This window comes from Mytilus trossulus, chromosome 9 (assembly GCF_036588685.1).
Source record: "Mytilus trossulus isolate FHL-02 chromosome 9, PNRI_Mtr1.1.1.hap1, whole genome shotgun sequence".
Lineage (NCBI taxonomy): Eukaryota > Metazoa > Mollusca > Bivalvia > Mytilida > Mytilidae > Mytilus > Mytilus trossulus.
The window spans coordinates 21,615,234-21,630,082 of record NC_086381.1 but is presented as its reverse complement, the minus strand read 5'-3'; the positions used below and the strand labels follow the sequence as shown (position 1 = coordinate 21,630,082).

Sequence of the window (14,849 nt, the reverse complement as noted above, 5' to 3'; positions counted from 1 at the left end):
TAGAGGAATAATAAAGAAGATAAAGGTTCGCCTTGCTTCACTCCTAATAAATTGTCAAAGGCACCAGAAAGAAGTCCACCAGATCTTACTCGGAGACGCACAGACGTATACATTGATTTAGTTATGGCCACAAATTTACTGCTGACTCCATTGCAAAATAATTTATAAATCAAAATTCTCCTGCTTAATTTATCGAACGCTTTTCGAAAGTCCACGAAAGCGCAGTATAGTTTCGTTTTTTGTTGAAGAAAATGAACAATTACCATGTAAAACAAAAATAGCATCAGTAGTTGAATGTCCAGGACGAAAACCAAATTGATTGTCGATAAGTTTATCTTCGTCTTCGGACCATTCTAGTAATCGAGTAGTTAGAATAGACGAGAACAGTTTTGATAAGATGCTCACTAAAACAATGGGTCGACAGTTATTTGGATCGGTCAAATCTCCACTCTTAGGAACAGCAATAACAATACCATCTGCAAATATATTATTTGATAAATACTAATAAATAATTTCTTTATTAAGTGTAGTTAAATGTTACAATAAAATCATCATATATATCAGTATTGAAATTTTACGCCAGACGCGCGTTTTGTCTACAAAAGACTCATCAGTGACGCTCGGATAAAAAAATGTTAAAAGGCCAAAAAAAGTACGAAGTTGAAGAGCATTTGGGATCTAAAATTCCTAAAAGTTTTTCAAAATACAGCTAAGGTAATCTATTCCTAGGGTAGAAAAGCCTTAGTAGGTCAAAAATTAAAAGCGTTGTAAAAAGTTAATTTATAATTATGAACATATCTATAATAACTCAAGTCAACACAGAAGGGCTCTGACACCCTCTGAACTGGTGACACCCTCGGGGAATTAAAACTCCATCAGCAGTGGCGTCGGTGTCAGTGGTCATCAGAAATGCCAGGGTTAAAATTTTATATTTACGGCAGACGCGCTTTCCGTCTACAAAAGACTGATCAGTGACGCTAATATAGACTTTATAATGATTATTTCAAATGCAAACATCATTTTATCTACTTCCATGTAATATTCATTCCAAGTACAAACAGTGCGAGTATCTATTACCGTGTGATATTCATTTCACCATTTCTACATAAGGAATATTGCAGTTGTTTTCCATTCAATTGATGTGTATGAGCTTTTGATCTTGCCATTTGATAAAGGACATCCCCTTTTGAATTTTGATTGGTATTGATTTTATTAAAAAATTCAATATTCACACAGACCAAAAAAAAACCCACAACTAAACAGTAGTATTGTTTAAAAGACAAATAAAAGAACACTATAACATCATCTTCATAGATTGGCAAATTCTCCGGAATATACGAGCAGAACGTTTCGTGTCTACACAAACATTTACAGTATCGCTCAGTATACTTTGTGTTCTGAGATAAATACCAAACCACAGTAATATATATGTCTCTCATTCGCCCATAGTTCTTTTCAATGTGTGTAAGCGTTTGCAGAGACAATGGATATTTGTTTTGAATTCCTTTTAAATAGTACAGGTGCGTCATTAGGATTTCATATTCTATATAGCGTTCTATTCCCCCAGAGATGAGCATTAATTCCATATCTGATCAGACTGAATGCTAACATTCATATAATGTTTTAAGTAAATGAGTTAAAACAAACCTAATGTATATTGTGCAAACTAGATGAATGAAGTGTTCAATTTCATGAATTTTGCTCAAACATAATTTGGATAAAATTGGTAGCATTATTTGAATCATATCAATGGAAATTTCGACTAACTTATATACAAACTTTTTACTTGGTTAGAGTCTCATTGTATGTATCAAACATATATCTATATACACCGGAAATTATTAAGTTAAAAATGTGTCTTCTTATCTTTCTATAATTCACGTGTTCTTCCATGCTATATCAAGTATACGTGAACTCGTTATATAAATTTCTCTTATAAATACAAGAGATGTGAATGCAATTCCACAGATAGTAAAATTTATAAAATCAATTATCAGCAATGAAAACTGTTGTGTATCTCTGTTTATTAGGAGTTTGTAGTGGCTTTCTTTTTAATTTAAATACGCATGGTGGATCAAAGACAATTACTGCCAAAACAGGTAAATAATGAAATGAAGGGTCTGCACTAAGAGCAAGCATATAATGATATTGAAACACATTGAAAGGCATATACAAGTAGTGGTCGTTCCGTTATTGGGGTTCATGTTGCTTATTCTTTATTTTTCTATATAGTGTTGTGTTTTATTATTTGATTGTTTGTCTTTTTCTAATTTAGTCATGTCGTTGTCAGTACTTCGATTGTTGCGTTTGAATGTCCCTCTGGTATTTTTCGCCACTTTTTTCTTTCAATATCTCCAAAATAATCTGCAATAAAACAAAAGATATCAAAAGCGATATCATTGTTGAACTGAGAGCTACAATATAATACAATAAATTACGCCTTTACGATACAGTATGCAATGGTTTTGTTTTGCAACTGTATCAGACAAATGGCAAATCACCTCTTTTTTTAACTATTTATAAAATATTGACTTACACCATAAGGAGAATATTGTTAGAAAATACAAAGAGGAAAATGCAGTGTATCTTGTAAAGTAGCACATGCTATATAAATATAGTCTCCATTTCATGTCATTGGTATGTATAAAGATTATCTTGGTTACTATGGATTTATCTCCTCTAGCTAAAATGATCACATTCAAAACGAAAGATCAAAAACATGATAGTGTAACGATTAAATCATAACGACTATACATAGAATAATAGATAGTTTCGTTTTTGATACGGACTATATCATGTGGAATATCTAGACGAGCCCGTTATTATTTTGTTTATCGGTAATTATGACGTCACATAATGTATTGCCTGATATTTTCAGTGAAACAGTCAGTACGTTGATACTCGAAAATATCAGGCAGTAAGATCAAAGGGAAAATATACGAATTGCCGATAAAACATGTAAAACTAAATAAAGGTCATACTGTTTTAGTGGTAACATTAATACAATAAACCTAAATACATCTAGATTTACTGATTACACGGTTTCTAAAGATAAACTTTACCACATGGTGACAATGGACTTAGTTCACCCTGATAAAGTGATTACACTGTTACTGTTGACAACAATATCTTGTTGTTAAATATTTACAATTCTAAATTCGTCAAATGTACAATGGCTTATATCTCGAAAACAAGCAGACGGACCCTAAGTTCATGTCTGCAAATACTCCCAATTTGTATCAGTATTTTAAAAAGCTTGTTATTTTGAATTGAATATCCCTAAAACAGCAGGCTGCGTTAGTTTAAAAAGGTAGTATTTCCTCATATCCCCTTTCTATCTCTAAACATATTTAAATATAGACAAGTGCTCTGTTTGATTTATGATACTTCTTTCAATCTTTCTTCTTCCTAAATTTGTTTACCCTTCATTTATATATTTTATTTCCATAGATGTGCGATCTGAGTGTACTGACTGGGCACATAATGGTACATGTGATTTTTATGACTGTTTCGAACAAAGATTTCCATGTGGAAGTTCAGGTTATGCATTAGGATATGGTGGTAAATACTGCAGAAAATTTCAACAGCCTCAGTTCAGAAGTTTGTTTAATACAGCAGTAAGTTAAAATAAAAAATATTGATTTGATTATAACATACCTTCTGACGTCAAAGGTGATTGTGTAGCAAGGGGGATTTTTCCCTCTAATTGTTTGCTCCTTGTTATCATAGAAACAACATCGAGATTTAAGAGTTGGAAAGAATAACTCTATTAACAATTTTCCAATTTCGTTTTGGGCACAGACATTTTTAACTTTTAGACAATGCAAGTATATAATTACTGCAATATGATGTTGACGCTCAAACGTTGAGTTACTTTAATTCCAAACAGTTATCCATATAATATAGAATAGTTATCTGCATTGCTTAAAAACAGACCGCCAAAAGGGCATGTAAACAAATGGTAACGTAAACAACAATTTTGACAATTGATATAACTGTACGCATAGTATATCAGTAAAGAATTAACTAGCTGTATTTACCTGCTATTTGAATTATTGCAGAATGAAAGAAGTAAACTCTATTTGCGCATGTATTTGCATTTAATAATCTTTTATTACGTTGCTGAGTTGTAAAGAATTTAAAAAAAATTATCGTACCAATTGCCTGATACAGGGTCTAATATCGTCTTCTCATGACATCTTTTGGATTATACATATATGTATAAAATAACATACTTTCTTGATCTGAAACTCACAAATCGTTTATAAAACTGTGTGGATAGGGTGATGTTCAACTCAAACAAACTCATTTGTTTATTTGGCTGCTAAAGATAAAAAAAACTAAATAAAAAAATCCCAAGTTTCATTCAAAGATACATTTTGAAAAAAAATAACGTTTAAACATAAGGGGGAATTATCGGATTAATAATATCAAAAGATGAATACTGGATACAATAAATAGTAAGATAGAAATAAACATTAATTTACATTTGGAAAACAAGAAAACTGACTTATAAGGGTAAAGTGTTTGCACCAAAATTCTATGACCATAAATTCGCTATTTAGAAGTTACATGTATGTAAAGGCACAACATTATTGATAATTCAATGAAAAGACACCATCAACATGACAAAACATGCCGACATAAATAGCAAATTAGAGCGGCAACGAGTAAGGGAACAGCAAAATAAACAAACTTACAGTAGAATCAAAAATTGAAAAGTATGAAGATTTTAAATTGAATAAGAAGATTATAAATTTAAGCGTTTTATACAAAAAAAAGCTTTTGAAAATAAACTATCTTTATATTCAATAAAACTGGCTATTAAAAATCTTTTATTCAAAATCCAAAAACAATAATTGATTTTCATATATAACTAATATGTTGTTTTGTAACAGGGTCAAGTTTTTCTCGACAAGATGTCAAAATGCGAAATGGACGCAGTTTTGCCCTTTTACGAACAGCAATCCATAACATGCTCTACAGAATACGACCTGGTCTTTAAACATCAGGTAAGTTATATGTGATTAATGACGAAACATCAGGTAAGTTAAATGTGATTAATGACGAAAGGTGTCCAACGATATGCAACATAATTACGTGTAGTGCTTTATGTTTTCTTTAATGAACGACAATCATCATAAAATGGACGAAATAAATCAGATATAATTTTAAATAAAATGAAAAATATTAAATGCGTAATTTTTTTACCTTTTTTAATAAGGTTAATAGGGAATAATATAACACCTGTCTCTCAATCACATCTTTTGAATAAGATACATCTGATTTTTTTTTATAAAAGCTTATATTTAACCACTTTTTTAATAACGATTCATAAGGAATTTTCGTACAGATTATGTCAAAACACATTTTATGACTTATTATTTACAGGAATGTTCTAATAGCTGCTTGCTTATCACTGGTTACGTTTATTCTTTACGATGAATATTTTAATAGCACCTTTCCAACCACTGCTCTTTATAAAGCTTCATTAAAAATATGCATTAACTGTTTTAACCTTCCTTTGATTAAACTTCATTAAAAATGTTCTGAAATCTGCGTTCAAACCATTTCTTTTGATTAAGCATTTACGGGAACATTCTTATACAGGAAGTTGGAAGACATCAATATTAATTTTAACTTTGCCGAGCTAATATTCGTTTTAAGTCTTGTAACAATTACCAAAAACGAAGCCCAGTTAAATCACATTTATAGGTCAAAACAAACACATACATATAAGGTAATAAAGATTCTAATGCAATTTGGATGTTTTTTCATTGGATAACAGTTGCCGTCAAATCCACAGTTGACCAGGCGTAACTAAGGAGAGACCCGCCATTTTGAATTGACGAATCAACAAATGTTCGATTACCACTATATAATCAAAAATAAAACATCACCTACCTCGAATTTGCCGTTTTAATGTAATTTTATCCAAATTTGAAGCGTACAGGTAACAAAATAACCTCCAGTTTGTAAGTTTCCGTTTGTATGACGGCACGTTTAGCCATGACGTCTTTGTGCCAAAATTATTCATGAAGTTTCGCGGATTTTTTTTATTTGTCAAATTTAGACATTTTTACAAGTTTTATCGTATTTTTTTCTTTTTGTAATGCATTAGAATCGGAATAACAGTACTGTAGTTGAAGAGTTGCCACCGTCAATTTTGATTTGACGGTTGCAAATCTCCGTTTTACTGTCTCCGCTCCGCGTCGCCAGTAAAACTGCATTTGCGACCGTCAAATCTACAATTGACGGTGGCAACTCTTCAACTACAGTACTGTTATTCCTTAATTGCTACTGAAACAATTATCCACCATTTACCAAATGACGTAGATACAAGCCACTATAAGTTACATATATATCACATATTGCGAATACCTCACTTAAATGTCATCATCTAAAAAACCCTACAAAAACCACCTTAAAATGATACATCTTTTAAACTTTGTGTCTCGATTGTTCATGGTGAATGTTAAACATATCCTTTGTTTTACATCTATAATAAGAACTGGTAAAATATGTATATACGTAACAAAATGATTAAAAATACGTCATCAATATATGTTTTTTTTTTCAGGAGGACTGTTTCATTCAGAGTGGTTACTGTGATGTAGTTTTGGATAACTTTGATGGGTTTTTGAAGACCTTAGATAAAGCAGATTTTTTGAATTTTAGGTAAGTTGTATTTTTTTTTATAGGTAAATTGATTGAAGAAATCAAAAGAAAGAAAATATACCGACGATTTTTTTATATACAGATGTATATTTTAGAAAAATACGTATTACAAAGTTTACATGCACATGTCGCATCAGTTAAGCGTCTATGTCGAAATCTAAATTCCAATTTATAATGTCGATAAAAAAAACAAGAAAAGGTATATAAAACATATACAATAAAAATCAGTGAAAAAGAGGATAAAAGATAATAAAAGATAATAAAAAAACCAAACGAAAGTAACAAAAACAATACACCGTTTCCACAACTTTATTTCCTTGATTACATCAATTAATAAATTTAAAAAAAAGATTTATAACAGCAAAGTATAATTGATAACTGCTTACACATGCATTTTAATCTTAAGAATTTAAGATAACAAATTAATGTAATTTTTTTTCAAATGCAGATGGTGTTGAATGCTGCTAAACGTTGCCATGTAGATATATCACAGGCAATTATCTCTAAATATCTCGGCAGATAGTTGAAGGAGGAACAAAGACAAGATAATATTCATTTGAATTGAAATCAATATACTTATATTTGAAATGTTTGGCAGTGTTATAATATATATGTATCCGTTTGTAGTAAGTCATTTTTGTTTGTGTGTTTGATTTACACTTTGAAAGTGCATTATTTTCAATCAATTACATTTTTAACCATATTAAAATGAAATATTTCATTATAAATTCACAGACTTAGATTTATTTATTATGAGTCACAACAGTTGTTACCTATTCGTTTGATGTGTTTGAGCTTTTGTTTTTGTCATTTGATTGTGGACTTTCTTTTTTGAATTTACTCGGAGTTTAATATTTTTTTTTAGATTTTACTGCTATCAATTTTTTTCCGTTGTTGAACATAAAAAAAACCACAAAAATATCACAGGATATACAGTGACTTCCCTTCTAGGGTTTATATTCTCTGATCCAGAGTCGTAAAGAAAATACACTTTCAGCCATGAATATTACATTTTCATCCTGTCTGAAAAGCATATATCAAAGCCAATTGGTAAGATTATATGGACAAAATTCGGACGAAAATGATTGGTTTTTGATTCACTATTGTTTATTGTTTCTATATGCCATTTTGTTTTTCTTTGTTGTGGACGAAACGTGCGTCTGGAGTATTTAATTCTAAATCAGGTACCTTTTATTATTTATTAATCGTGTGTTTCTCTGCCCTATATGTTCTCCCATTTATTTGTATTGTAGTCCTGTCACGTAATGTTGTCATTTTTATTTTGTATTTAACATTGCCATACAAGCGGGAAGTTTGGCATGCCACAAAACCAGGTTCATCCCACCATTTTCTTTTCTTAAAATGTCCTGTACCGATGATGTCACTGATGAGTCTTGTGTAGACAAAACGCGCGTCTGGCGTACTAAATTATAATCCTGGTACTTTTGATAACTATTTACACCACTGGATCGATGTCACTGCTGGTGGACGTTTCGTCCCCGAGGGTATCACCAGCCCAGTAGTAAGCACTTCGGTCTTGACATGAATATCAATTAAGTGGTCATGTTTTGAATTTCCTGTTTACCAAACTTTGAATTTTTCGAAAAACGAAGGATTTTCTTGTCCCAGGACTAGATTACCTTAGCCGTATTTGGCACAACTTTTTGGTATTTTGGATCCTCAATGCTCTTCAACTTTATACTTGTTTGGATTTATAACTTTTTTGATATGAGCGTTATTAATGAGTCTTGTGTAGACTTCGTTTCGTTAGAGGTTAAGGTAGCTAGTAAACTAGGTTTTATCAACTTTTTTTTATAAATAATTAAGCCTGTTCAAGTTAGAAATATGACTTTTGTTTTTCATTCGTTTGATTCGTTTAAAATTTTGATTGTGCTATTTGATTAAAGATTTTTCGTATCGAAATTTCTGACTTAATCATATATGGGGAATGTTTTGTTGAAAATGTTGAAATATTCACATCACTAAATGTTTTATTTGTCCACAGTCTATGATTGTCTTTGCCGTTTTTTGCAACATTTTTCCAAAATATCGTTCTAGAATGTGATATAGTTATCAAAGGTACCAGGATTATAATTTAGTAGGCCAGACGCGCGTTTCGTCTTCTTTTTAACCTTTTTGTACCAATATAAAGAAAAATCCTCAACATTAATGTATGAAATTGTACTGTATTAATTATCACTTGTTAAGAAGTCTGGTATTTTGAACTTTTTAATTTGATACGCAGCATGTTGTCATCAGAGAAATCATTCTAGACATTCTCATTTAATTTGGTAGCTACAATGTTTTTCATATATGTACGCTTATCATATTTGCACAATCAAATGTTAGCAACAGTTTAAATATTAATGTGTCAAAAACCAGATTCAAATGTGATAATTATCATAAAACAATGATTTATTTCAATTAAATATTGGTTATGAATACCAGATGAGGTCAAATGTCTGTATAAATTCATAAAACCAATATAATAATAGTTAAAATAGAATGAATAGAGAAAAAAAAGGTTGGAGATTGACATTCGAAAGTCGACAAAAAACTTTACGAACATTTTTTTTAGGGTCTCAATGATACACTATATTACATATATTTAGGCTACCAATACATAATGTTGATCAAATTAAAATATTTGCACATACAGTGTTTACGTTTAAGAGGACTTTCCAATTATTCGAACACTAAATGTTGTTTGATATCTTGTCATATAATTCCGGTTTCTTTGTGGTTATAATGCTACATTATTGAATTTCAAAATTAAAACGTCAATGGATACCTTGTTTTAGAAATACAATTTAAATTGCAACAACTTAATCTTTGTGCCTGTTAGTTTGTTTTGTGTTGAAACTAGAAACGTGAAATATATTAATCCCCTTCCCTTTCATGAATATGACCAACTGAAGTAGACAATTTACCGGATTTGTTATAACATGAGCAATACGACCGGTGCCACATGTAGAGCAGAATCTGCTTACCCTTCTGTTTTTTTTCTTTTGGTGGGGTTCGTGTTGCTTATTTTCTTTAGTTTTCTATGTTTTGTCATGCAAACTATTGTTTGTCGCTTTTGTGCAAGTGTGATTTTAATCTGATCTGCTATCGTGAAGTCAACTTGAAGTCAGTAATAGCAATAACTTGGTGGAAATCAATGTCGTTGTCAGATTTTAAAACGATTATTCATAGTTCTTTACCGCCTTTGAAATATTATGTTTATTAAATTTTGAAGCATAGCAAAACAAAATATTACCACACAAATGATAAACCAGATCTATACTATAGAATAGCAAAATGTGCTCCTTGTGGATTGTAAAATTAAGTTTGATGTGCTATTATGAAGTGTCAAAGTAGCCAACATATAAAACATATAAAAGTTCAACATACATTATTGTCACATACTGTGGATTCATTTATTTTCGTTGGATACCAATTTTCGTGGATTTCGTGGGCACAGTCAAACCACGAAATTCAATATTCAACGAATGATAATTTTTCTATAGGTTTGAATGCAGACTTCAGCAAAACCACGAAATTAAATATCCACGAATATGCAAGTTTTTCTAAATCCACGAAAATTGGTACCAACGAAAATAAATGAATCCACAGTAAAAGAAAAACAAAAATACAAATTTTATACACCCTTACTTGCTTTCAAATGTTCGGCCTTGGTCTGAAAAAGTCAAATCACGAAAAGCGCTTCGTATAACTTGTTGTTTACATTTTTGTTGAATGTAATGTTTATAATTGTTTTTACCTGTGTTAAGAAAATCTGTCGTTTATATCAAAAGACTCGTATTCAAGTTTGAGAAAAAGTCAGATGGAATCTAAAAATAGTGGCCGAATGGCCATTATGCTAAACAGATGTGGACGAAATATATACTTTAAACTTTTACGAAAAGAGGGACGAAAGATACCAAAGGGAAAGTCAAACTCATAAATCTAAAACAAACTGACAACGCCATGGCTAAAAATGAAAAAGACAAACAGAAAAACAATAGTACACATGAAACAACATAGAAAACTAAAGAATAAACAACACGAACCCCACCAACAACTAGGGGTGATCTCAGGTGCTCCGGTACGAAATTTACCACAAGCTCGTATAATGAACATCGAACTGGTTTCAAACCAGTGATACTTCTTTAAAATAACAAAAAATGAATGCGCTATTGTCCAACCTTTTCACTAAGTTACATCGTGAATACTCTAACAGCTGTTTCTTAACCACACATTTGAGTAAGCCACAAAAAGTTTATTCCAAACACTTTATTTGTTAAGCTTCATAAGAAAGGTTCTTATATGTTATGTCCGACTTCATTTTTTGCCTAATTCCTATCAGGAATGTTCTGATATCTACTTGCTTACCACTTGTCATGTTGAAGCTTCACACTAGCTGCTTTCCAAACACATCTCTTGATTTAGCTTCGTCAGTCATGTTCGGAAAGAACCCAAGGGTGACTGGGGTATAGCAATATGGTCACTTGGTCTTCTCCCGACCGGCAGTTAAACGCTTGCCGAAGTGGGGCGTCCGTTTGGCTGTGCGGGATGTATCAAGTTCGCAGTCACGTCCGTTCAGAAGGGGGACGTTAAATCCGATGCCTCGTGTACAGAGAGTGCCACGCTCTTTGCACGTTAAGAACCCTTGCAACAACTCTTTGAGGGCCCGTAGGTGGCCTGTTGCAAGGCAAATTTTCTGTCACATCCATAGTTACATAATGTAGCACATGTAAAATATGAAAATATGTAAAAAAAAAATAAATAAAAAAAAAAAAAAAAAAAAAGGATAAATTATTTTTTCAGGAAGACTATAACCTTCAAAGTCGTTACTGTGATGTAGTTTTAGATAATTTCGATTGGTTTCTGAAGACCTTCGATAAAGCAGACTTTTTTAATTTTAAGTAAATTAAATTAAATATTACATGACAGGTAATTTCATTTTGCAGAAATCGAAAGAATTACCATATACCGAACGTATTTTACATGCAGATATGGTAGACCGATTGTTGCATGATTGTTGCCGGTGAAATATCTACATTACGCACAACTTGCTCGTGTATGTAACAACGTATTATATCTTAGCGAGAGAAAGTTGTGTATTACTCAAAAATTATTACACCAGGGTTTTCGATATCACAATCTAGTCAAAACATTTACTAAATTTTATCATCGGTATAAGGAAGTAATCCGTAAATATAACTCAACAGGCAGACGTCTTATACGTTCAGGTATTTTTAAATCCAATCTTTTATGGTAATATTATTTACAAAGACTAACATGTTTAACCCCGCCACATTATTTATGTATGTGCCTGTCCCAAGTCAGGAGCCTGTAATTCAGTGGTTGTCGTTTGTTTATGTGTTGCACATTTGATTTTCGTTAATTTTTTTACATTAATAAGGCCGATAATTTTCTCGTTTAAATTGTTTTACATTGTCTTATCTGGGCCTTTTATAGCTGACTATATGCGGTATGGGCTTTGCTCATTGTTGAAGGCCGTACGGTGACCTATAATTGTTTATATTTGTGTCATTGTGGATAGTTGTCTAATTGGCAATCATACCACATCTTCTTTTTTATATTCAGTATTCACCTAAAAAGCTTCAAAACCATTAAACAGACTTATATTAAGAAGGGATATAGTTACGATACTGTTGTCGGGTCATTAAAGATTGCATATTTTGGCGTTAATATTGATTCACTTATAGGGTCTTTGCATCGGAACTAAACACATTTATTTAAAAAACAGTTGTTGGCATGACTCGGGTTATATTCTTCTCATATATTTTATGATAGTATGATACGTAACCCCTAACGGGAGGGATTGTGCCTGATATTCCAATGATGAATACATAATCTTTCAATCAGTTTAATTGCGGTCTGAAGCTGGCATGTCAGTTTACTGCTAGTAGTCTCTTATTATTTATGTATTATTGTCATTTTGTTTATTTTCTTTTGTTACATCTTCTGACTTCATACTTGTTGCGCCTGTCACAAGTCAGGAGCCTCTAGCCTTTGTTTGTTTTGTCTTATTTTTAATTTTATTCTTGTGTATAATTTGGAGTTTAGTATGGCTTTCATTATCAATGAGTTAGTATATATGTTTATTAAGGGGCCAACTGAAGGACGCCTCTAGATGCGCGAATTTCTCGCTGCATTGAAGACCTATTGGTAACCTTCTGCTGTTGTTTGTTCTTTGGTCGAGTTGCCTGCGGGTATGACCAACCTCGTAGTTTGCACTTTTGTTTTGACGTGCACTATCATTGACATGATCATATATGGAGAATGTATTGTATAATTTGTTTTCTATTTACCACAATCAATGCATATCTTAGCCGTATTTTGCACACCGTTTCGAATATATGTGATTTCTAACTTTGTATTTGATTTGATTGTCAAAATGTTTTGATACGGGCACACCTGAGTAGTCTGATGTAGACAAACCTTGCGTCTTACACACCAAACTAAAAGCTCAGTTGTAATGTACGTTCTTTTTACAATCAAAACTATTAAGAATTATTCATACACAAATGATTCAAACACACCACCACCTTGTAGCAGTCCAGCTAAGTCACTGTTACATGAACACATTTTCGATTTAAAGTGAGTGATGATTTTGACCACACTGTACATACTGCGCTAGAGATAGAGAGAGAGAGAAAGGTAAAGAGAGAAATAGAGAGAAATATATAGAGAGAGATATGAACTGAAACTGATTACATCTATATGCAGTGTATTTATATTTCTTATATTTGAACACGTATAAATAACATATTCCAAACTCACATATTGTGCAGTTAATACCGAGAGAACTTAAGATCTCCAAATTACTTTCTTCAAGACACAAACAGTGAGGTAATAAGTTATCAAAAGTACCAGGATTATTAAAAAGACACTGCAACGATATTTAGATGCTTTTTTCAACCTTAATTACCAAGAAAATTGAACTGTATCAATTATCACCACTGCCCTGTTAACTAGTTTTGGACTATCTCAATTGTTTCAATAGCATGTTGTCATCAGTAAAAACATTTAGACATTTTCATTTAAGTCGGTAACTACAATGCTTTTTATATATGGACTCTTATCTTTTTTGCACAATACAATTTTAGCAGCATTTAGATACTAATGTGACAAAAACTGGAAACAAATGTGATAATTATGATTGAACAATGAATCATTTCATCTAAATATGGCTCACAAATACATGAAAGGTCAATTGTCTGTATATATTCACCAAAACAATATGATAAATGGTGAAATAGAATTAATTAATGTTAAAGAAAAAAGAGACGGGAGATTGACATTCAAAAGTTTTAAGTAAAAAACAAATTGACTAAATCATATATCTTTGCGAACAAATTTCCGTAAACAAATAAATTAATGTGGAATTTACAATGATGTGTCACTTAGTTTGAAAGGCATTTTGAAATCCGATTTTTGATTATAAAATAAGAGGTTATTAGTTATTTTTTTATATTTTATTCTTGATATCAAATGTGAGTTACATTATGTTTGTAATGGTGTCTTTGTAAAATATATAACATTAAAAAACCAATGTCCTCATTTTTTTTTAACTTAAAGCTAACGTAACTTTTATAAAAATACTTTTTGTTTTTTAAATTCCAATCAAAATATTTACTGACAGTTTCTTTCTTAATTATATAATAAACATAGATCTTAATTATTAATGACCAAGTGCAAAAATGGTGAAAATATTGATTCTAAAACAAAGTAATTAGTCTTTTATAACTATGTTGAATTTATCGTTAAATTTATTTAATCATGACAAGGTATTGATCCTTAGACAAAAATGGAATACAATTATGTTTTTCAAATATCATTCTTCTTATGCAGGAACATGTATGAAAAAGTATGAATTAAATAAAATAAAAAAAACAAACTAATCTAATATACAGTGTTGTATTATTTATTTATAGAGTTCAAGTTGTAATTTGGTCATTGCAGTAGTGATTTATGAAAAGGATGAAGAATAAATATAAAATATAAAATCAATATTCAAATGATTATTGTGTATGTTCTTAGTTAATCAAGAAATAATAAATTATGTTTTAATTAAATCTCCAACAATTTGTCAAAGAAAAAGAAAATTAGATAGTATGTGAAAAAAGTAATGGCATGACATGCAATGTAATGCACGCAAT

The 14,849-nt window shown here is 31.1% G+C and overlaps 1 protein-coding gene across 1 annotated transcript; it reads left to right on the top strand.

Moving 5' to 3' along the window:
* The first annotated feature begins 1,909 nt into the window (after positions 1 to 1,909).
* Positions 1,910 to 7,320, top strand: LOC134683689 (uncharacterized). Its single transcript, XM_063542999.1, has 5 exons — positions 1,910 to 2,099; positions 3,451 to 3,617; positions 4,899 to 5,012; positions 6,581 to 6,678; positions 7,127 to 7,320. Exons 1-5 carry the CDS (start codon positions 2,000 to 2,002, stop codon positions 7,134 to 7,136), a joined length of 489 nt encoding a protein of 162 aa, XP_063399069.1. The 5' UTR covers positions 1,910 to 1,999; the 3' UTR covers positions 7,137 to 7,320.
* The last annotated feature ends 7,529 nt before the right edge of the window (positions 7,321 to 14,849 follow it).